This window comes from Haliotis rubra, unplaced genomic scaffold (genome assembly GCF_003918875.1).
Source record: "Haliotis rubra isolate DU_JTF1 unplaced genomic scaffold, ASM391887v1 Scf258, whole genome shotgun sequence".
In the NCBI taxonomy this organism is placed as follows: Eukaryota; Metazoa; Mollusca; class Gastropoda; order Lepetellida; family Haliotidae; genus Haliotis; species Haliotis rubra.
Window position 1 is genome coordinate 566,012 of NW_025766647.1, and position 25,101 is coordinate 591,112.

Here is a 25,101-nt window from a genome sequence, read left to right on the forward strand (position 1 = left end):
CATATAACACCCTGGTGTCTTCAGTGTATAACATACAAACACCCTGGTGTCTTCAGTGTATAACATACAAACACCATATAACATGTCTCACATAACATACAAACACCCTGGTGTCTTCAGTGTATAACATACAAACACCCTGGTGTCTTCAGTGTATAACATACAAACACCCTGGTGTCTTCAGTGTATAACATACAAACACCCTGGTGTCTTCAGTGTATAACATACAAACACCCTGGTGTCTCAGTGTATAACATACAAACACCCTGGTGTCTTCAGTGTATAACATACAAACACCCTGGTGTCTTCAGTGTATAACATACAAACACCATATAACAACCTGGTGTCTTCAGTGTATAACATACAAACACCCTGGTGTCTCAGTGTATAACATACAAACACCCTGGTGTCTCAGTGTATAACATACAAACACCAAGTAACACCTGGTGTCTTCAGTGTATAACATACAAACACCCTGGTGTCTCAGTGTATAACATACAAACACCCTGGTGTCTTTGGTGTATATCATACAAACACCCTGGTGTCTTTGGTGTATATCATACAAACACAAGTAACACCTGGTGCCTACAGTGTATAACATACAAACACCATATAATACAAACACCATATAACATCCTGGGCCTACATTTTCGAAACTCTCTTAGTGCTAAGATAATCATAAGTACCATACATTAACATTAACTAACGACTATCTTAGGGCTAAGAGAGCTTCTAAAATCTAGGCCCTGGTGTCTTCTGTTTATAACATACAAACACCATGTAACACCCTGGTGTCTTTTGTTTATAACATACAAACACCATGTAACACCCTGGTGTCTTTTGTTTATAACATACAAACACCATGTAACACCCTGGTGTCTTTTGTTTATAACATACAAACACCATGTAACACCCTGGTGTCTTTTCTTTGTTCAAACACATGTAACACCCTGGTGTGTGTATAACATATGAACACCATATAACACCTTGGTGTCCTTTGTTTATAACATACAAACTCCAAATAACACCCAGGTGTGTTCAGTTTATATAACATACATACACCTTGGGGCTTCCGTTTATAACAAACAAAAACATGTAACTTCATGGTGTCTTCAGTTTAAAATATACATACAGTGCATAACACTATGGTGTCTTTAGTTTATAAAATACAAACATTTTGCAACACCCTGGTATCTACTGTCTAGAGAATACCTGGGTGTAGTCTCACTAGTTTGTCTACTGTCTAGGAGGTACCTGGTCTGTCTACTGTCTATTTAGTACCTGGGTGTCGTGTAACTGGTCTGTCTACTGTCTACGTAGTACCGGGGTGTCGTGTAACTGGTCTGTCTACTGTCTACGTAGTACCGGGTGTCGTGTAACTGGTCTGTCTACTGTCTACGTAGTACCTGGGTGTCGTGTAACTGGTCTGTCTACTGTCTACGTAGTACCTGGGTGTCGTGTAACTGGTCTGTCTACTGTCTACGTAGTACCTGGGTGTCGTGTAACTGGTCTGTCTACTGTCTACGTAGTACCTGGGTGTCGTGTAACTGGTCTGTCTACCGTGTCTACGTGAGTACCTGGGTGTCGTGTAACTGGTCTGTCTACTGTCTACGTGAGTACCTGGGTGTCGTGTAACTGGTCTGTCTACTGTCTCTACGTAGTATCCTGGGTGTCGTGTAACTGGTCTGTCTACTGTCTCACTGGTCTGTCTACTGTACCTGGGTGTCGTGTAACTGGTCTGTCTACTGTCTACGTGAGTACCTGGCTGTCGTGTAACTGGTCTGTCTACTGTCTACGTGAGTACCTGGCTGTGCGTCGTGTAACTGGTCTGTCTCCTGTCCACGTAGTACCTGGGTGTCGTGTAACTGGTCTGTCTACTGTCTACATGAGTACCTGGGTGTCGTGTAACTGGTCTGTCTACTGTCTACGTGGTACCTGGGTGTCGTGTAACTGGTCTGTCTACTGTCTCACGTGAAAACCGAGGTGTCGTGTAAATGGTCTGTCTACTGTCTACGTGGTACCTGGCTGTCGTAACTGGTCTGTCTACTGTCTCACGAGTACCCGGGTGTCGTGTAACTGGTCTGTCTACTGTCCACTTAGTACCTGGCTGTCGTGTAACTGGTCTGTCTACTGTCTCACGTGAGTACCTGGGTGTCGTGTAACTGGTCTGTCTACTGTCTACGTGAGTACCTGGGTGTCGTGTAACTGGTCTGTCTACTGTCTACGTGGTGGTGCCTGGGTGTCGTGTAACTGGTCTGTCTACTGTCTACGTAGTACCTGGGTGTCGTGTAACTGGTCTGTCTACTGTCTACGTAGTACCGGGGTGTAGTGTAAATGGTCTGTCTACTGTCTACGTAGTACCTGGGTGTCGTGTAACTGGTCTGTCTACTGTCTACGTAGTACCTGGGTGTCGTGTAACTGGTCTGTCTACTGTCTACGTAGTACCGGGGTGTCGTGTAACTGGTCTGTCTACTGTCTACGTAGTACCTGGGTGTCGTGTAACTGGTCTGTCTACTGTCTACGTGAGTGCCTGGGTGTCGTGTAACTGGTCTGTCTACTGTCTCACGAGTACCTGGGTGTGTCGTGTAACTGGTCTGTCTACTGTCTACGTAGTACCTGGGTGTCGTGTAACTGGTCTGTCTACTGTCTACGTAGTGCCTGGGTGTCGTGTAACTGGTCTGTCTACTGTCTACGTAGTACCGGGGTGTAGTGTAAATGGTCTGTCTACTGTCTACGTGTACCTGGGTGTCGTGGTAACTGTCTGTCTACTGTCTACGTTAGTACCTGGGTGTCGTGTAACTGGTCTGTCTACTGTCTACGTAGTGCCTGGGTGTCGTGTAACTGGTCTGTCTACTGTCTACGTAGTGCCTGGGTGTCGTGTAACTGGTCTGTCTACTGTCTACGTGTACCCGGGGTGTCGTGTAACTGGTCTGTCTACTGTCTCGTGGTACCTGGGTGTCGTGTAACTGGTCTGTCTACTGTCTACGTGTACCTGGGTGTCGTGTAACTGGTCTGTCTACTGTCTACGTGAAAGTACCTGGTGTCGTGTAACTGGTCTGTCTACTGTCTACGTGAGTACCTGGGTGTCGTGTAACTGGTCTGTCTACTGTCTACGTGGTACCGGGTGTCGTGTAAATGGTCTGTCTACTGTCTCACGTGAGTACCTGGGTGTCGTGTAACTGGTCTGTCTACTGTCTACGTAGTGCCTGGGTGTCGTGTAACTGGTCTGTCTACTGTCTACGTAGTACCGGGGTGTAGTGTAAATGGTCTGTCTACTGTCTCGAAAATGAGTACCTGGCTGTCTGTCTGTCTAAACTGGTCTGTCTACTGTCTCTACGTAGTACCTGGGTGTCGTGTAAACTGGTCTGTCTACTGTCTACGTTAGCTCTGGATTAACCTGGGTGTAGTGTAACTGGTCTGTCTACTGTCTGTGGGTGTGTAAAACTGGTCTGTCTACTGTCTACGTAGTACCTGGGTGTCGTGTAACTGGTCTGTCTACCGTCTACTCGTCATGTAGTACCTGTCTACTGTCTCGGTGTCGTGTAACTGGTCTGTCTACTGTCTACGTAGTACCTGGGTGTCGTGTAACTGGTCTGTCTCTACTGTCCACTTAGTACCTGGGTGTCGTGTAACTGGTCTGTCTACTGTGTCGTTAGTACCTGGGTGTCGTGTAACTGGTCTGTCTACTGTCTCGTGGTACCGAGGTGTCATTGAAATGGTCTGTCTACTGTAAATGGTCTGTCTACTGTCTCACGTAGTACCTAGACTGTCTGTGTAGAAATGGTCTGTCTGGCTGTCGTGTAGTAACTGGTCTGTCTCCTGGTCTCCACCTAGTACCTGGGTGTCGTGTAACTGGTCTGTCTACTGTCTACGTGAGTACCTGCGTCACTGTAACTGGTCTGTCTACTGTCTGTCGTGGTACCTGGGTGTCGTGTGTAACTGGTCTGTCTACTGTCTGTCTAGGGGTAGATGTAAATGGTCTGTCTACTGTCTACGTGAGTACCTGGGTGTCGGTGTAACTGGTCTGTCTACTGTCTACGTAGTACCTGGGTGTCGTGTAACTGGTCTGTCTACTGTCTACGTAGTACCTGGGTGTCGTGTAACTGGTCTGTCTCCTGTCTACGTAGTACCTGGGTGTAGTGTAACTGGTCTGTCTACTGTCTACGTAGTACCTGGGTGTCATGTAACTGGTCTGTCTACTGTCTACGTGAGTACCTGGGGTGTCGTGTAACTGGTCTGTCTACTGTCTGTCCAGGGTAGGTAACTGGTCTGTCTACTGTCTACGTAGTACCGGGTGTCGTGTAAATGGTCTGTCTACTGTCTACGTAGTACCTGGGTGTCGTGTAACTGGTCTGTCTACTGTCTACGTAGTACCTGGGTGTAGTGTAACTGGTCTGTCTACTGTCTACGTAGTACCTGGGTGTCGTGTAACTGGTCTGTCTACTGTCTACGTAGTACCTGGGTGTCATGTAACTGGTCTGTCTACTGTCTACGTAGTACCGGGGTGTCATGTAACTGGTCTGTCTGGTCTGTCTACCTGAGTACTGTCCTGGGGTGTCTAGAGAGTAACTGGTCTGTCTACTGTCTACGAGTACCTGGGTGTCATGTAACTTTTCTGTCTAGAGAGTACCTGGGTGTAGTACTGGGTGTCTATGTAACTGGTCTGTCTACTGTCTGTCTATGAGTACCTGGGTGTCATGTAAAAGAGGTACCTGGGTGTAGTGTATTGGTCTGTCTAGGTAGTACCTGGGTGTAGTCCTACTGGTCTGTCTAGAGAGTACCTGGGTGTGTCCTACTGGTCTGTCTAGTGAGTACCTGGGTGGTGTCCAGTCCTACTAGTCCTACTGGTCTGTCTAGAGAGTACCTGGGTGTAGTCCTACTGGTCTGTCTAGTGAGTACCTGGGTGTAGTCCTACTGGTCTGTCTAGAGAGTACCTGGGTGTAGTCCTACTGGTCTGTCTAGAGAGTACCTGGGTGTAGTCCTACTGGTCTGTCTAGTGAGTACCTGGGTGTAGTCCTACTGGTCTGTCTAGAGAGTACCTGGGTGTAGTCCTACTGGTCTGTCTAGTGAGTACCTGGGTGTAGTCCTACTGAGAGTACCTGGGTCTAGTCCTACTGGTCTGTCTAGAGTACCTGGGTGTAGTCCTACTGGTCTGTCTAGAGAGTACCTGGGTGTAGTCCTACTGGTCTGTCTGGTGAGTACCTGGGTGTGGGACCTACTGAGAGTGCTGTCTAGGTCTGAGTACCTGGGTGAAGTCCTACTACTGGTCTGTCTAGAGTCTAGTACCCTGGGTGAGAGTCCTACTGGTCTGTCTAGTGAGTACCTGGGTGAAGTCCCTACTGGTCTGTCTGGGTACCTGGGTGAAGTCCTACTGGTCTGTCTAGGTGAGTACCTGGGTGTAGTCCTACTACTGGTCTGTCTGTCTAGTGAGTACCTGGGTGTAGTCCTACTGGTCTGTCTAGGTGAGTACCTACTGGGTGTAGTCCTACTGGTCTGTCTAGAGAGTACCTGGGTGTAAGTCCTACTGGTCTGTCTAGAGAGTACCTTGGGTGTAGTCCTACTGGTCTGTCTAGTGAGTACCTGGGTGTAGTCCTACTGGTCTGTCTGCCTGGAGTCTACTGGTGGGTGAAGTCCTGGTCTGTCTAGAGTCTGTCCAGGTGTAGAAGTCCTACTGGTCTGTCTAGAGTGAGTACCTGGGTGTAGTCCTGGTCTGTCTAGGTCTGTCTAGTCTGTGTGTACCTGGGTGTAGTCCTACTGGTCTGTCTAGAGAGTACCTGGGTGTAGTCCTACTGGTCTGTCTAGTGAGGGTACCTGGGTCTGTCTAGTAGAGTACCTGGGTGTGAAGTCCTACTGGTCTCTAGTCCTAGGTGTAGTCCTACCTAGTGGTGGGTGTAGTCCTACTGGTCTGTCTAGAGAGTACCTGGGTGTAGTCCCTACTGGTCCTACTGGTCTGTCTAGTGAGTACCTGGGTGTAGTCCTACTGGTCTGTCTAGTGAGTACCTGGGTGTAGTCCTACTGGTCTGTCTAGAGAGTACCTGGGTGTAGTCCTACTGGTCTGTCTAGAGAGTACCTGGGTGTAGTCCTACTGGTCTGTCTAGTGAGTACCTGGGTGTAGTCCTACTGGTCTGTCTAGTGAGTACCTGGGTGTAGTCCTACTGGTCTGTCTAGAGAGTACCTGGGTATAGTCCTACTGGTCTGTCTAGAGAGTACCTGGGTATATTACTCAGTAAAGACCCTGCTGATGAGGGATGTAACTGCCACACAAGGAGCACAGCAAGTCCATTCCAAACTCACATAGTAATGATGACAGAGATTAGCTTTCAACAGCGATGATGTCGGCACTTGTATAGAGCTAAGTGTGGCTACAAGCAGGTGGGTGGGTGAATGTGTGAGATGGTTTTACCATACAATTGAACAATCATCTAACAGCTGTCAGTTTATTGTGGGACGGCAGCCCATGGGAGCACTGTGAGGAAATCTACAAGCCCTATAGTGCCCACAAACCAAGCACCATAATCGGGGTGAATCAGGTATAGGAGTTTCAGTAATGAAGTGATATGAAGGAGGCTTGACTGGGTGTGATAAGTTGGAATGCAGTGAAACTGATCACCAGGTGGACTGTGTGAAGGTGGGTGTGGCCAGTAGTGTTCTTCACTATGCTTGCTGCAGTCAGCAATATCCCAAAGCCTCATGGTGTAACAGCCCAGTACAACAGCCCAGTACACTGGGGTTGATACAGTGAGCAACACAAAGACAGGGATGTGTCATGACAACAGGTTGGACATCACCACCCAAACCGAGTACAAGCAAGGCTATATGGGCAACCTGTGTCATATGTTTAGGAAGACAAGTAGCAGCGTAAATGTATCAGGGACACAGGCAGGTATCACAGGGAGACAAGTGCTGTGTGGTGGTAATCAAAGGGAGACAAGTGCTGTGTGGTGGTAATCCAGGGAAGATTGTAAGGAAAGTGACATTCATCACACAAGTCACAACAGGAGTTCCGAGTGAAGTAAGACAAGCTATACATTAGAATAGGAAGCATTGCAAATAACACACATTTATACATAACTCATTACTCAGTAATATATTCATAATATATTTATAATATAGAACAAACTTTATGGATAACAACTTCTTTTTATTCGTGAGTGCAACGTTTCGATACAGATTCTTGTACCGTTATGACAAGTTTGTCGCACTCACGAATAAAAAGAAGTTGTTAGCCATCAAGTTTGTAATATATTGTACTTCCCAACTTCTAAAATGCCACTCAAAGAAGTTATATTTCTTTGTTGTTGTCTAACCAACAAGTTCCTCTGCTCTCCTACTTTGATCTTACAACATGAGTGAAACCACAGGAGTGATATGAGCATCTATGACAAACACACACCAACACAAAGAGTTATGTGAAGACTAACATGGACAACACATCTGGCACAGGGACTGTAACAAATCATGCACCATGCACAACTCGGAAATACACAATAGCATCACAACTAGAATGTCACAATGTGATGGAAATGCATCTACAGTTAGTCTGGAATGACGACACCATCACTGTTTGCAATCAACAGATTCCTACATGTGCAGGGACAGTGAAACAGCCATCCACACCCTGGCTATCCTGTCTACATATGCCACACCCTGTCTACACATGCCACCCACTGGCTATCCTGTCTACACATGCCACCCCCTGTCTACACATGCCACACCCTGGCCATGCATACCACACCCTGGCTATCCTGTCTACACCCCGCCTATCCTGGCTACACATGCCACACCCCTGGCTACACATGCCACCCTGGCTACACATGCCACATACCACACCTGTCTACACATGCCACACCCTGGCTATCCTGGCTACACATACCACACCCTGCCTATCCTGTCTACACATGCCACACCTTGGCTATCCTGTCTACACATGCCACACCCTGGCCATGCATACCACACCCTGGCTATCCTGTCTACACACGTCAGACCCTGGCTACACATGCCACACCCTGGCTATCCTGGCTACACATGCCACCCCCTGGCTACATGTCACACCCTGGCTATCCTGGCAACACATGCCACACCCTGGCTATCCTGGCCACACATGCCACACCCTGGCTACACGTACATGCTACCCCTGGCTATCCTGGCAACACATGCCACACCCTGGCTATCCTGGCCACACATACATGTCACCCCAACACATGCCACACCCTGTCTACATGTCACCCCTGGCTACATGTCACACCCTGGCTATCCTGGCTATCCTATCCATGGCACACACATGCCACACCCTGGCTATCCTGGCTATCCTGGCAACACATGCCACACCCTGGCTATCCTGGCAACACCCACACCCTGGCTATCCTGGCCACACATGCTACCCTGTGGCTATCCTGCACATGGGTCTGTCTGTCATCTCTGTCAACCATTACCTTGTGCCCCATCATCTGAAGCAGGGCTCGTTGCTGTTGTCCGTCTGCGCTGTTTCCTACGCCTTCTCCGTCTCCGCTCTAAGTCACTGTCGGCACTCCCCTGCTTGTTAACTATACCTTTGGTGACGCCATTCTTGGGGCTTCGAGTCAGACTCTTTCGGCGCCCGAAGGTTGACCTCCTCCGTCGAGGTACCTCACTGAAAATAGAGGTTTAGTAATCATAATCCTACAGTTTCCTAGTGGTATTATACAGGCTTGGGCAATCTTCTTTGCAGGTCTTCATATTTGTAATGGTTTTATTTTCAGTTTTAGTTTGCCGGCTGCTCTTTTGCAGGTTCAATATGAGAAACACATAAACAAATGCAGATAGAGTTACTTTGGCAACATGTCCAATCAACTCGCATCAGGGTTTGTCAGTTTAACAGACTGGAAAGCCACAGCTTTCATTATAACTGGGGCTTTCTGGGATGCAAATGTTTGACCATTCTGATGAGGATGAACTCACCCCTGTGTGTCTGCTCCGTCTCGGACTGTGACAGCACCCTGCAGTAAGGGAACTGCATCTTTAGTGACAGTGGCAGAGTTGCCGTCAGCCGGTTGAGATACGTCCTCGGGTCCCTTGGGACACACATTACCCCTGCCTCCTCCCAGCCTCATGGTGCTGTCAACCTCTGCTGGCTCAGTTATCTCCCCTGGTGCCTTCTGCAGCCCCGGCTTGGTCCCTGCCTTGTTGGAGCGGAGGTTGCCCTGGGCCAGGAACTTAGAGTGTATGTCTATTCCCTGGGATGTCATGAGGTTGAGTTGAGATCGGTTTGTGGGGAGAGGGATCCGACTGGGAGATGCACCCTTCTTTGCTAGAGCCATCTGAAAGTACAATGTCCTGGTCACAGCACAGCAGAAGTCAGCCAAGTGCCACTGTACGTCAATACTAACAGGCCTCAAGTTTATCATGCAGCTAATTTTTTTGATGTAACAAAGTATTTTTTTTGTTTTGCCGGAAAAGTGTTTTCTATCAGAGTAAATGGAAAAAGAAGTCATAAAACTGTATTCTTTGTTAAAGATACCACTGACAAAGTAAATTGGCATCCTAATTTGTCTATAACATACTGTCAAGACAACATTTGACAAGAACTAGATCATGTGTACTGGTATCACTCCCTGAATGCGAGATTGGTTGAGATTGGTTCCGTCACACCAAAGACACTGTTGATGGAGACCTATCTGTTTGTCTCACCAGGCCGCTGTTCTTGAGCTGCTGGTACTTGTCTTCCTCCCTCATCCTCAGTGAACAGTCAGCTGACTGCTGCCGCCTCTCTTCTGACCCTGACCCTGACCCTGACCCCATCCCCAAGGCCACCTTGGTTGATGCTGGAACTGAGGAAGCGGACGTTGGCTTGGCGGGTGAGCTACAGGATGGCAGAGTAACTCGTCGTCGAGTCTGATTACCAATGGTGCCTCGGGTTGCTGGAACAAAAGATAAAGAAACATGTTCTGAAAGTGCACCACTGTGAATGTTCCATCATATCACTGTCACACAACAGCAGAGTCAGTTGCACAACAGCAGAGCCAGTCACACAACAGCAGAGCCAGTCACACAACAGCAGTGCTAATCACACAACAGAGCTGGTCACACAACAACACAGCAAGTCACACAACAGCAGAGCCAGTCACACAACAGCAGTGCTAGTCACACAACAGAGCTGGTCACAAAACAACACAGCAGAGTCACACAACAGCAGAGCCAGTCACACAAAAGCAGTGCTAGTCACACAACAGCAGAGCAAGTCACACAACAGCAAAGCCAGTCACACAACAGTGCTAGCCACACCACAGCAGATCCAGTCTCACAACAGCACAGCAAGTCACACAACAGCGTAGCCAGTCACACAACAATAGTGCTAGTCACACAACAAGAGCAAGTCAGCACAACAGCAAAGCCAGTCACACAACAGCACACAGCAGAGTCACACAACAGCAGAGCCAGTCACACAACAACAGTGCCAGTCACACACACAGCAGAGCACAGTCACAACAGCAGAGCAAGTCACACAACAGCAGAGCCAGTCACACAACAACAGTGCTAGTCACACAACAGCGTAGCCAGTCACACAACAATAGTGCTAGTCACACAACAACAGTCGGTCACACAACAGCAGAGCAAGTCACACAACAGTGTAGCCAGTCACACAACAACAGTGCTAGTCACACAACAACAGAGCCAGTCACACAACAGCAGAGCCAGTCACACAACAAGAGGGCCTGTCACACAACTGCAGAGCAAGTCAGACAACAGCAGAGCCAGTCACACAACAACAGGGCCAGTCACACAACAGCAGAGCAAGTCACACAACTGCAGAGCAAGTCAGACAACAGCAGAGCCAGTCACACAACAACAGTGCAAGTCACACAACAGCAGAGCAAGTCACACAACAACAGGGCTAGTCACACAACAGAGCAAGTCACACAACAACAGGGCCTAGTCACACAACAACAGTGCAGAGCAAGTCAGACAACAGCAGAGCCAGTCACACAACAACAGAGCAAGTCACACAACAGCAGAGCAAGTCACACAACAACAGCAGCCAGTCACACAACAGCAGAGCCAGTCACACAACAACAGAGCCAGTCACACAACAGCAGAGCCAGTCACACAACAGCAGAGCCAGTCACACAACAGCATAGCCAGTCACACAACAGCGTAGCGGCAGTCACACAACAGCAGAGCCAGTCACACAACAACAGAGCAAGTCACACAACAGCAGAGCCAGTCACACAACAGCAGAGCCAGTCACACAACAGCAGAGCCAGTCACACAACAACAGAGCCAGTCACACAACAACAGAGCCTGTCACACAACGGCAGAGCCTGTCACACAACAACAGAGCCATAGTCACACAACAGCAGAGCAGTCACTGTCAATCACACAACAGAGAGCAAGTCACACAACAGCAGAGCCTGTCACACAGCGGCAGAGCCTGTCACACAACAACAGAGCCAGTCACACAACAGATCAGCCAATCACTGATGTTATCAGAGCCTCGTCACAAAGAGCACCAGTAATTTCATGGAGGACAACAGCAGTTGAAACCTGCAGTCACACAACAACAGAAGCAAGTCACACAACAACAGTAGCAAGTCACACAAAACTGAGCATGCTGATGTTGAAACCAGTCCACTTGATGTGAGATGTGATGCAGGTCTGAAGCTGACATTAACCTATTTGTTGACACCCTTGAAGCTGGTCACACAATAACAGAGCAAGTCACACAACAGCACTACCAGTCCACTTGATGTGAGATGTGATGCAGGTCTGAAGCTGACATTAACCTATTTGTTGACACCCAGAAGCTGGTCACACAATAACAGAGCAAGTCACACAACAGCACTACCAGTGCCTGACATGTGATGTGATGCAGGTCTGTAGCTGACATTAACCTATTTGTTGACACCCAGAAGCTGGTCACACAACAACAGAGCAAGTCACACAATAACAGAGCCAGTCACACAACAGCACTACCAGTCCACTTGATGTGAGATGTGATGCAGGTCTGAAGCTGACATTAACCTACTTGTTGACACCCAGGACACAAGCACGATGCTGACAAACCAGGAGACATTATCATGGTGATGCCTAATGGATGCAACTCTACACAATGAGAGGCAGAACAACCTCAATGAGTGGGTCACCGATGCTACAAGCAGCGGGGGATTAGTTGGCTGAGTGTCTCCATGCTGGGCCTACCTTCTCTGACCGGTGCCAGCTCCCTCTTGCTGCCTGGCCCCAGAGTGGGTTGTCTGACGTACCCGCCGCGCACTGTACGGGAGGTGCTGGCTGTGTTGGTGTCACTGATGGTGGAGCGGGAGAAGACACCGCGATTGTTGTGATGGACGTTAGACTCACTTAGGTTCCCACGAGCCTGGCGATTGTTGTTCAAGTTGTTCCCAGTCAAACTGCAAACAGTCACACAATTTATTACAAACTGAACAAAGAGTGAAAGTACTTGGCCTCCACAAAATTCCATAAAAACACCACGAGGAGCATTGTCAGTACAGTTGGCTGAGGTCAGTTGTAATATATATTGGCTGATATCTGGTTTGTTGAAAAAACACAGTCAAAAGTTCAGACTCATTTTATAGTGCAGTATTGTTTTGAAAACATGAATATATTTTATCTGAATATACTATCTGTTCAGTTCATCACTGTGATATGATTACATGCACTAATCATAAATTCTCCTGAATGACAGTCATGTCATTGCAACCAAGGGTTAATGCTGCTGTACCTGTTCCTGCCATAGCTCCTGATAACGGGGTTGCGTGGAACACGCGGCCCACCTCGTAGTCCACGCAGATAACGGCGGACAGCATCACGCACACCATGCAGACTGGTATGCTCCGACAAGGTGAGTCTGGTCCAGGGGTTGGTCTCTGTCATGTCTAACGCTGCTGTAGCTACAGCTCGGCCAACCTGCAACACAAGGCCAACAGTGTACTACTGATCCCAAACTGGAATCAGTAAAGGCGGTAGTTATCTGGCTTATTTCACTAGTCAGAAATAACAAACTGGTACAGATTTGCCATCTACCTAATGGCAAAAGTGGTAGTCACTTAGTAAATAACTCCAGCCCAGAATTTTTTAATTGGCTCAAATGAGTTCAAAGCTCATAATGTTGTTTATATACAGTATTGTCTGATGGGGTCCATGCACTATAAACATCTGAGATATTAACCTCAGTATAACCACCAGCCACCATTATCTTAGACTGACTGACTGAGTTTGGTTTTACGCTGCTTTTAGCAATATTCCAGCAACATCACGGCAGGGGACACCAGAAATGGGCTTCACACATTGTACCCATGTGGGGATTCGAACCCGGGTCTTCGGCGTAACGAGCCAACGCTTTAACCACTAGGCAACCCAACCGCCCCCATTTTCTTAGAAGGTAGGTATCAATACCTTGGCTTAACTACCACTGTACCAGGCTCCACTACCTCACCAGTTAGTTATCAATAACTTGGCCCTCCCTCACCAGTTAGGTACCAGTTAGTTATCAACCAGTTAGGGTATCAATACCTTGGTCAAACTACCAGGCTCCACTACCTCACCAGTTAGGTATCAATACCTTGGTCTAACTACCAGTCTCCACTACCTCACCAGTTAGGTATCAATACCTTGGTCTAACTACCAGTCTCCACTACCTCACCAGTTAGGTATCAATACCTTGGTCTAACTACCAGTCTCCACTACCTCACCAGTTAGGTATCAATACCTTGGTCTAACTACCAGTCTCCACTACCTCACCAGTTAGGTATCAATACCTTAGTCTAACTACCAGTCTCCACTACCTCACCAGTTAGTTATCAATAACTTGGCCCTCCCTCACCAGTTAGGTATCAGTACCTTAGTCTAACTACCAGGCTCCACTACCTCACCAGTTAGGTATCAATACCTTGGTCTAACTACCAGTCTCCACTACCTCACCAGTTAGGTATCAATACCTTGGTCTAACTACCAGGCTCCACTACCTCACCAGTTAGGTATCAATACCTTGGTCTAACTACCAGTCTCCACTACCTCACCAGTTAGGTATCAATACCTTAGTCTAACTACCAGGCTCCACTACCTCACCAGTTAGGTATCAATACCTTGGTCAAACTATCAGGCTCCACTACCTCACCAGTTAGGTATCAATACCTTGGTCTAACTACCAGGCTCCACTACCTCACCAGTTAGGTATCAATACCTTGGTCTAACTACCAGTCTCCACTACCTCACCAGTTAGGTATCAATACCTTGGTCTAACTACCAGGCTCCACTACCTCACCAGTTAGGTATCAGTACCTTAGTCTAACTACCAGTCTCCACTACCTCACCAGTTAGGTATCAATGCCTTGGTCTAACTACCAGTCTCCACTACCTCACCAGTTAGGTATCAATCCTTGGCCCTCCTCACCAGTTGGGTATCAGTACCTTAGTCTAACTACCAGGCTCCACTACCTCACCAGTTAGGTATCAATACCTTGGTCTAACTACCAGGCTCCACTACCTCACCAGTTGGGTATCAATACCTTGGTCTAACTACCAGTCTCCACTACCTCACCAGTTAGGTATCAATACCTTGGTCAAACTACTAGGCTCCACTACCTCACCAGTTAGGTATCAATACCTTGGTCTAACTACCAGTCTCCACCACCTCACCAGTAAGGTATGACTACCTTGGTCTAACTACCAGTCTCCACTACCTCACCAGCTAGGTATCAATACCTTGGTCAAACTACCAGGCTCCACTACCTCACCAGTTAGGTATCAATACCTTGGTCAAACTACCAGTCTCCACTACCTCACCAGTTAGGTATCAATACCTTGGTCAAACTACCAGGCTCCACTACCTCACCAGTTAGGTATCAATACCTTGGTCTAAACTACCAGTCTCCACTACCTCACCAGTAAGGTATGACTACCTTGGTCTAACTACCAGTCTCCACTACCTCACCAGTTAGGTATCAATACCTTGGTCAAACTACCAGGCTCCACTACCTCACCAGTTAGGTATCAATATCTTGGTCCAACTACCAGTCTCCACTACCTCACCAGTTAGGTATCAATACCTTGGTCAAACTACCAGTCTCCACTACCTCACCAGTTAGGTATCAATACCTTGGTCAAACTACCAGGCTCCACTACCTCACCAGTTAGGTATCAATACCTTGGTCAAACTACCAGGCTCCACTACCTCACCAGTTAGGTATCAATACCCTGGTCTAACTACCGAATGATTCTAAGACACTAACTTCATGTGGATGGCACATACCTCTTCATAATGGGCCTGAGTGTACTTGGGAGGGAAGCCGGCAATTGGAGGGGGTGTGGCCCGGCCCTGGTCATGGAAGGCAGGGGGCACAGAGTTGACCATTCTGCCAGTGTTGTAGTTGCATTCCAAGGTGTAGCTGAAACACAAGCAGTAGTATTACTATCACTTGGAGTATTGCAGCAGTATTACAATTAGACGACACAGACAAGGCAGTATTCACATCACTTTGTCTGTGTAATCCTCCAATGTAGGCTGTCACTAAATTTGAAGACATTGGGTACAACAGTTCATTGGGTCAACATATCAAATCAAAATCAAATTAGACATTTGTATAGTTAGAAGATAAACATCATGTGTTGGCCAATTTCCGTGTGTTATTGAGTATTCGAAGCACGGGAATTCATTTGGAACCCACGGCGGTTAGCGGAGGTTTCAAATGAAATATTCCGTGCTTCAAATACTCAATAACACCAAAATTGGCCAACACATGATGTTTATCGACTGATATAAACACAAAAGTAAACCAAAAGGTCCACACACGTTTTTGTGTCTGCACTCATTGACATCGAATACGGGTACAGCAGTGAAATGTCATCAGCCGGCCGTTTCGGCTGTCTCCCATGGTAGCATCTGGAACTGCTCATTTGTGACGTCATTCCGACTTTACGTCACAATATGATTTGAATGACGTCATCACAACTGACGACTTAACAATACAATGGTGTGAGCGATGTTTGAATGTATTATTACGCAGCGAATTTCCGGGAATCGAATACCATTTGATCATGTTTTTCAACCAATCAGATTAAAGAACACAGTGACTTTTGGTTAACAATGCTACATATCCAGAGTCCTCCTCATGTGCACTTAGTCGAATGCTCGTTTGAAGAGGATGGTTTTGTGACAAGATCGGAAACTGTTGATATTTTCCGATTTTCTGACATTTTCAGGTAATCCATTCCAGAGGACAGCACCCGCTCTGCTCAATGTTCTGTCCCCGTATGTTGTGGTTCAGACAGATGGAACATCTAAGCTTTGCTGACTAGCTGATCTGATCAAGTGACCTTCCAGGCTTGTGAAGGTTGACTAGTTCCTGGAGATAGAATGGAGCAAGCCCATTAATGGATTTGTAAACAAACACAATAAGTTTGAATACAACTCTGTCTTTTACAGGGAGCCAGTGTAAGTCCTTCAGGACTGGTGTTATGTGCACATACATATGTGTGCGTGTTATGAGCCTGGCAGCTGTGTTTTGAACACGCTGTAACTTGTCCATATACTGCTGCTGTATTCCATAGAGTAGACCGTTGCAGTAGTCTAGACGTGATGTCACAAATGCATGGGTTAGGCATTTTACTGATGGTGTGTCCATGTACCTGCTAACCTGTCTGATGTTCCTTAGGTGGAAATATGCAGATTTGCAGATGTTACGGACGTGATTTTCCATGCTTAATGTTGAGTCAAAGATGACACCTAGATTTTGAGCATGGCTTTCTGGTTGAACAAACGTGTCTCCAATTTGAACTCCAGGGACCTTGAACTTTGATTTTGTCTGTTTGGAGCTGAAGATGAGAATCTCAGTTTTGTCATCGTTCAATTTCAGAAAAACATTCATCCAACATTTGATCTCAGCTATGCAATTTGTTATTGCCTGCAGGGTATTCTGTACAGAAGATGCAGTTTGTGGCTTGAATCCGAGATATAGCTGAGTGTCATCAGCATAGAGATGATAGCTGAGATTGTGGGCTCGGGCTATATCACCAATGGGTATGGTATATACAGTGAACAGGATTGGGCCTAGGACTGAGCCTTGTGGCACTCCAAACCTTAATTCACTGCTCTCAGACCTTACCCCATCGATGATAACTGATTGCTTGTGTCCTGTGAGATACGATTGAAACCATGATAACGCATTGCCAGTGACTCCAAGACGTAACTGTAGAGTTTCCAAGAGAGTGGAATGGTCTATTGTGTCAAATGCTGATGATAGATCCAAGAGGACAAGAATTGCCGCTCCCTTGGAATCAACAGCATGCAGAAGGTCGTTCTTCACACGCAGCAAACCTGTTTCTGTGCTGTGACCTATTTTGTGTGCTGACTGCCTGATATCACCAAGATTGTTGTCCAGGAGGGGTTGTTTCAGTTGGTTCGCTACAACACGCTCTATCAATTTGGAAATGAATGGCAGATGTGAAACTGGACGATAGTTCTTAAAGACATTTGGTTCCAACGTTTCTTTAAAAAAGGTGTTTTTAGTGCTTCCTTCAGTGACGATGATACCTGGCACTGACTTAGTGACTGGTTCACTATGGATGTCATATCGCATTAACAAGAATCGGGACGTACGTATGGATGGACGCCGCTGAATACATAGTCCCCATACAATAAAATCGTATTTCTGTATTTTATGTTGAGGTTTAGGCAGCATGTCGTTAACTAAGACGTCACAGACTGCCCCTGTTTGAAGAGGTCTTACAATGATTCACAATTCATCTGGCTCACTGGTTACACCTGTGTTTTGTTCTTTGCGCTAATTAAGCGTATTTTTGTAACATTATGACCCAACACTGCCGCTGTTACAGGTCATTGGCTCCCTCCCTCTGCGAGCGGTCTGCGTTCTGCTGTTTATTTTGTTGACAGTTACATAGACAGATTCTTTAATACAAATGCATAAAATCGGTGATTTACAATGTGATTAGGTTGTCTGTCTACTTGCAAAGTTTGAGATCGATTGGATCATTGGATGAAGAGATATTTACAAAAAGACGGGTCCACATGCATTTCATGCCATAACTATAGCCTTAGTGTGAGTCATGCAGATACTGTCTACAAATACCACTTTGTTCCTTACAAAGATCACCAACTCACCTGTGTACGATGCCAATAGCCTTGAACACAGCAACTCTACCACTGCCTTCCTTGGACATCCCATCACGCTTGTCCTTTGAGTACATGTTCCGCTCCGAGAAGTTGCAGCCCGTGAAGTCAAAGTGAGCTGTGTTGATAGAGATCAACTTGGGGAACATCATATTCTCCACCTGACAAAACAGAGTTACAGTGAGAAACACATGGTTACAGTGAGAAACATATGGTTACAGTCAGAAACATAAGGTTACAGTCAGAAACATATGGTTACAGTCAGAAACACCTTAACATGTTTGATGTCTGTTTCCTAACCATGTTTATTATCAGCAAGTGATAGATACACAATCACACACCGGGAATCTCTATCTAAATGTTGGTTTACATGGGCACTCACATTAGGAAATAAACTACAGACTTAACTTGTCTCTTCACTTCCAGTAGATTTTATGGACAAATTACTTACATCACTTGACACAGTGCATTAAGAAATGTGGGTTATACAGACAAGACGATATCACACAGTTTTGGAAAATATGCATGAATGTCAAGGGGCCTTGTCCATCAATCTAAATGTCTAGCTTGGATCGCGTTACACTTGTTACCGAATGATTACAGTGCATTCAGCAGATATATGATAAGTAGCAGAGTCACCTGAGTATCTTCATTCTCATAGTAGTTTCCATAGATGAAGCAGCCTCGTTTCGATGCATGCCCGTGTAAATCAACATAGAATGCGATCCCACTCTCATGGGGAGGGATTTCTTTGAGTTTAGGATCGGAAAGATGAGGTGAGTTAGTGCTGGTGACATACACATCCCCATCATCCTCCGACCCTTCGTTGCCAAGATTGTCTGTGTCACCATCATCTGAATCATCTGAATCTGCTGTCATCTCATTGGTCGGACCACCATTACACCGGAAGTCATCGGACATGTTTAGCTCCGACAGACGGAGACGTAACTCGCTGTCAACTCGATGTGCATCTTTGTTCATGTCGAGATTGCTGAGTACACTACAACACGAGGACGAAACCTGGTTGGGAGGCATTGTTTCTGGAGCCAGTCCACCATCACTCAGCGATGTGTCAGTCCCGTCTAGGTCAGCAAGGTTCAGAGGTTCGATCTGAAATGACTTTGGTTGAGTTGAATCTATGTGACCTGAGTCCAGTTGGTCAATATCGAGTGTGGGCAGCTGGTTTGTTTCACTAAGCCACATCACCTCACTCACTGTCTGGTCACCTCGATGACTACTCACTGGTTCAATATGGTCTCTGATCACAACAGTTGTAGCACCACTGACCGGTGTCCTTGACGAGACAGGGTCAGCTGCAACCAGTGTTCGGGAACTCAGGTCTTCCCCATGCCCAGACAAGTTGAGCCGGGGGGTACGTGTTGCTGTTCGCTGTGGACTAGACAATTGTTCGCCCCGTGGGAAGTTGACCTGAATGTCAGACAGGTCGCCCTCTTTCTTGATACGGTTGTGGACGTGGTGGTAGATGATGACACTCTTGGCAGCATAGATGGATGGATGGAGGGTAACGCTGGGGTCCAAGTACATGCGGTTCAGGTTGACGCCCCGCTGGTCTGTCCTGTAGTGACCTCGCATCACGCCATCAGGATTCAACATTGGTATCAGTTTAAACACATACTGTCTACGTAGCTGTTGAGCTCGACAGTCATCTTCTCGCAGGATAAAGTCCAAAAATCCATTGAACACAAAACTTGCAGGTGTTTCCCCTGGATGGACACGACTGCTCAGTAAATACACCTGAAACAACAGATAACAGCATAGTAAATACACATGGAACAACAGATAACAGCATACTAAATACACCTGAAACAACACATAACTGCATAGTAAATACGCCTGGAACAACAGATAACAGCATACTAAATACACCTGAAACAACAGATAACAGCAAGGTAAATACGCCTGGAACAACAGATAACAGCATAGTAAATACACCTGAAACAACAGATAACAGCATAGTAAATACACCTGAAACAACAGATAACTGCATAGTAAATACGCCTGGAACAACAGATAACAGCATACTAAATACACCTGAAACAACAGATAACAGCAAGGTAAATACGCCTGGAACAACAGATAACTGCATAGTAAATACACCTGAAACAACAGATAACAGCATAGTAAATACACCTGAAACAACAGATAACTGCATAGTAAATACGCCTGGAACAACAGATAACAGCAAGGTAAATACACCTGAAACAACAGATAACAGCAAGGTAAATACGCCTGGAACAACAGATAACTGCATAGTAAATACGCCTGGAACAACAGATAACAGCAAGGTAAATACGCCTGGAACAACAGATAACAGCATAGTAAATACACCTGAAACAACAGATAACTGCATAGTAAATACGCCTGGAACAACAGATAACTCCTCAGTAAATACACTGGGATTAAAAGATAACCCCTGTACACCTGGATTAACAGATAAACTGACCATTAACTTTACTTATTATACACACAATATGTTGTAACTAGTAACAGATCAGTAGATACACATGGAACAACAGACAACAGATCAGTAAATACACCTGGAACAACAGATAGCTGCTCAGTTAATACATCTGGAACAACAGACAACAGATCATTAAATACACCTGGAACAACAGATCAGTTAATACACCTGGATTAACAGATAACTGCCCATTAACTTATCATACACACAATATGTTGTAACTAGTACATCCAAACTTCCACTGTGACAGATATCCAATCACTGCACTCGACATTAGATACAATTGCTACATCAACTACAAACGTAACATCATGACCAATAATTACACTGGGTCAACTTCTCCTACCCTTTTGCCTTTGAACTGTCGACATCTGGGTGTGTCTTTATCAGGAAACAGTTTGCCATCAAACCTTGGTTCCCGGTGCGAGCAGAGTCCATGACAGGAACTGATTGTGATGAGGTCCACACGCAGATTGTCCAAAGATTTACTCAGGAGTTCCCGATGATAGTAGATGGAGTCAGGTCGGCTACCATCAACAAAAACACATGATTAACCTTAAATTTGGAACCTCTGTTACAGCTGAAAATGTCCTAACCTCAGTACGCCATACTGTACACTGTAACTTTCCCTGAACCTAACAAGGAGCAGTGCTTGCTATAATGTTTTACACTGTAACTGAGCCGAGGAGCTGTGCTTTGATGTGCTAAGTCATATTTCTTTCAGTCCAATCCGGTTTGACAGAGTAACGTGTGAGGAAAGGCTAAGTCATCTACAGCTTGGAAGAATCTGAGCAGCATCCTGCACCTGTGTCCTGACTGAAACTGTATTTAGACTTTAACCAACAGAAATACCAATGGACTACCTACCTGTCAGGGCTGAGGTTTTTGCAATGTTCAAATTGTTTGTCTAGTTCTGTGAGCCGGTCCTGTGATTCAGTGTACGACCAGGGATAGCTGAAGGCAAAGTAGACTGTTGCACCTTTGATGTCAGGGAAACGGTAGCTGAAGCTGAGGACAAACTGACCATCCACTGTCTGGAGAAGCAAACATACTTCTATCACACACTCGTCTACATCGGAGTAAGAATTCTTTAATTGATTTTTTTTGGGTAAAACTGCTCATCATTGAAATTTTTAATTATAAACATACTTTTTTTTTATTGATCTTAACTGACCATTTATCATCATGTGATGCCAACCTACTGTCACCCAGGTACCAATGGGGATTGCTTGGACATAATGTCATGCACAAGATGTTATAAATCAGCAGGGGTGGATATCTTTAAAATTGATAGTGTACTTCGGTACAGTGGCACATGTAATGTCACTTGCCCTGATAATTTGGCCACTATACCGACCGTTTTCTAGCTGATTTTTTAAATAAACAACATAATTTACATTGGAAAGTCAACAGGACACCGGTACAGTGTGATATACAAATTTATATGCCCGACAGAAAAAAACACTGGACTCGGACGTTGGGCAATGGCTTATTTCCACCCCTGATCAGGTATTTGTTTATCTTAAGAAACAGCTGAAATCACAAGAATGAATACCATGTTCCTCTTGAGAAAAGAATATATCCTCGTCAATTCCTGATCATGCCGATATAAAGTGAATAAGATGTTGTTCATGCTCCAAGTCTTACCTAATATTATTCCCCGTCGTCCCCAAATGTTTTGTTTACCTCATAAGACGGCCGGTCTCTGATGCGCTCCCACTTGGGTCTGTTGGGGAGGATGCGGACCAAAGGGGTGTGGCCCTGGCTGTACAGCTTGCCCTGCCGGTTCATGTTCATCACATTGATCTTGATGAGACGACCCGGGTTCCAGCCTCGGATCCCAAAGTAGAACCAAGACCTGCAACAAGATGACAAAACAGGGATGGAAAACATGAGGTGGAGAAAGGCATTTCTGACTGCAAACAAACATCAAGTCAACAAGTTGCATGGTGTAGTTTCCATTTCCAGTACGTTACTGTTTCAGTTACAAGTGTAAGTATGTAATTTTCTGACTAAAATTGATATTTATACTCATGCTAAATGCTTGTCTCCTTCCTCTTGCAATGATAGTGGAACACTTGAAATCTCTTGAAGTTCCCTTCTAAAAAGAGGACGTAAAATCATCACTCACCCAGGAGTAGTCTCCCTTGCCTTCTTTGGCACCCTTTTTGGTCACATGACCAGCTATGTTTGTCACTCTCTCCGTTTGTATGCCCGACACCCGGATTTATAGGGAAATCCAGAGTGCCCTGAGAGAGGAGGTTGGGAGGGCTGACCTCATGAGTCCGGATAAGTATATAAAATATCAATTTCAGTCAGAAAATTACCTATTTTTCCTTATCCTGACTCATGCTAAATGCTTGCAGAATCTGTTGGATTCGGTGGTGGGTCAGGCAGGAGCCTTGAATTTCTTTTGTTGGTCGTCCAACTTGAACGAGGGTAGTAGTGCCAGTATCTCTTGTACTTTGGTCAACTTGACACCCGTCTTCATGGTGATAACTGTGCTGAGAGCAGCCAGGTACGTTGAGAGTGTTGAACCTTTTAAGTGTCTCGTCTGTCGCAAATGACACAGGTATTCCGCCACTTGAGGATGGGTTGCTTTCACCGCTGTAAAGCCTTTCCTCGTCGCATACTGTTCAAATCTCTGCCACTTGTCGTCGTACAAGTTGCGAGTTGATCTGTGTAGAGCTAGTGTTACTTTTTTCGCTGCTCTGGTGGAGTATCCTCTTGTCTTCAGGCAAGCTTTGATATGCTCCACGCGTGTAGCTGGAACAATGACGGATTCTCGTGAGCTTGCTTGGTGTGTGGATGGACTTGCAGGTTCGAACACTGGTAGTTTCAGGGTTGGACTTCCGAGTTCTTGTATGAGGACGGGAAACCATACCCTTTGCTGGCCAATAGGGCGCGACCAAAATCAGTTGCAACGTTGTCGTCTGCTTGATTTTCTGTATTACTTGTGGTAATAGTGCTGGAGGTGGAAACGCGTGAGCGTTTAGTCCTTCCCATGAGATGCTTAAAGCATCTGTTGCCCATGCCTGAGGATCCAGAATCGGTGAGACGAATGTTGGTAGTTGTTTGTTGAACTTTGTTGCAAACAGGTCTATCAGTGGAGTTCCTACTCTCTGTATGATGAACCGGAACACTTCTGGATGTAACATCCATTCCGTCGGGGATGGTTGTAGTGGACGAGATAGGGCGTCTGCTATGACATTCTTTGCTCCTGGAATGTGGCATGCCTTCATGTAGATGTTCAGGTCGTCGACGATGCTGAACAGGAGAAAGCTGAGTTTTAGCAGACTTGTTAATCCTTGTTTGTTGATGTAGAACGCTACTGTGGAGTTGTCCGTGTGGACCGTGAGCCTTGCGTTCCTTAGTACGCTGGACCAGTGTTGTAAAGCGTTGATCACTGCTTTCATCTCCAACAGGTTGATGTGCAGACTCTGATCCTGACTCGACCACTTCCCTGCTGCCACTTCGTTGTCGAGGTGAGCACCCCATCCTTGTAGTGATGCATCTACGTAGAGATGAGTGTTGCAAACCGGCTCTGACAAAAAGGTTCCTCTGCAAACATTCAACTTCTGAGACCACCATCAGAGGTATGGTTTCAGGCTGTCCGGTAGTATCAGCGGATCCAGACTGTCGAGATGGGCGTTCACAAATATTTGTAGTGGGCGCAGCTGTAGTCTCCCTCTGTGAGTCATGTCTTGAGCTGAGGTGAGTAGACCAAGCACGTAGTGTCAATGGAGAGAGCATTGCTTGAGATATCATTTGTTGTACCTTGATCCAACAATCCTCTAGGACGACTGTGTGATTCTGTGGTGTGATGAGCCATATTCCCAGAAATTGAAGATCCTGTTTGGTTCCAACTCCAATTAGAAGATTACTGGCCATCTACTGCAATTATGTCCTACGTTGTAGGTAAGTGGATGTAGGAACCCTTGCCATGTCCGTCATGGAAGCGGAGAGATGATCGATTCTGGAATCATGGCTTGAAGCATGTCTCATCAGTCTTCCCGGTAATATGTAAGGAAGATGTTGTCACCAGAATCCGAACAATGTGCAGCAATAATGCATAATACGTCATCTCTGGATCAGCAAAAATCTATGATGGACTGGGACTGCCATCGATGTGAAGTCTATTTATAATTGACTGGCTGCCGTGAGCAGAAACTGTCTAACGCTTGTTGCTGCAAGTCCCCAGATAACCAATATTAAATCTGCTGACAGGGGAAGTCCTCTATGACCCGGAAGATAGTCGAACCACGCTGTACCCTGCTAACTGGACTGTAAATGGAGCCTTTCCCACATTGAAAGAGTTGTTTACAACTGTAGACGACTTCCTGGCACGTGACTATGGCAGAGTTCTGCGCAGGGCGTTGTCTCTCATAGACAAATCAGATTTCAGATGTGATATCACCAGTGTTGCAGGTAAATGATCCTTGTAGAATCTTGTGCAGTTGTTAATTTCTTCATCAACACTCGACCTTGTCCGTATGCT

At 46.1% G+C, this 25,101-nt stretch overlaps 1 protein-coding gene across 7 annotated transcripts in view; it reads right to left on the reverse strand.

Moving 5' to 3' along the window:
* LOC124279888 (cytosolic carboxypeptidase-like protein 5) overlaps nt 1-25,101 on the reverse strand; it is a 52,457-nt gene that overhangs the window by 9,712 nt on the left and 17,644 nt on the right. For 5 of the 7 annotated variants that reach the window (XM_046715768.1, XM_046715763.1, XM_046715766.1 and 2 more), the window contains exons 5-15: nt 22,290-22,461; nt 21,471-21,637; nt 20,950-21,130; nt 18,761-19,876; nt 18,113-18,282; nt 15,245-15,380; nt 12,716-12,900; nt 12,175-12,383; nt 9,667-9,896; nt 8,938-9,296; nt 8,433-8,629 (exon numbers count right to left, since the gene is read on the reverse strand). In XM_046715768.1, coding sequence (XP_046571724.1) covers nt 8,433-8,629; nt 8,938-9,296; nt 9,667-9,896; nt 12,175-12,383; nt 12,716-12,900; nt 15,245-15,380; nt 18,113-18,282; nt 18,761-19,876; nt 20,950-21,130; nt 21,471-21,637; nt 22,290-22,461 — 3,122 coding nt within the window. The remainder of the gene's footprint in view (nt 1-8,432; nt 8,630-8,937; nt 9,297-9,666; nt 9,897-12,174; nt 12,384-12,715; nt 12,901-15,244; nt 15,381-18,112; nt 18,283-18,760; nt 19,877-20,949; nt 21,131-21,470; nt 21,638-22,289; nt 22,462-25,101) is intronic. The other 2 variants (XM_046715769.1, XM_046715767.1) reach the window with 1 other exon arrangement.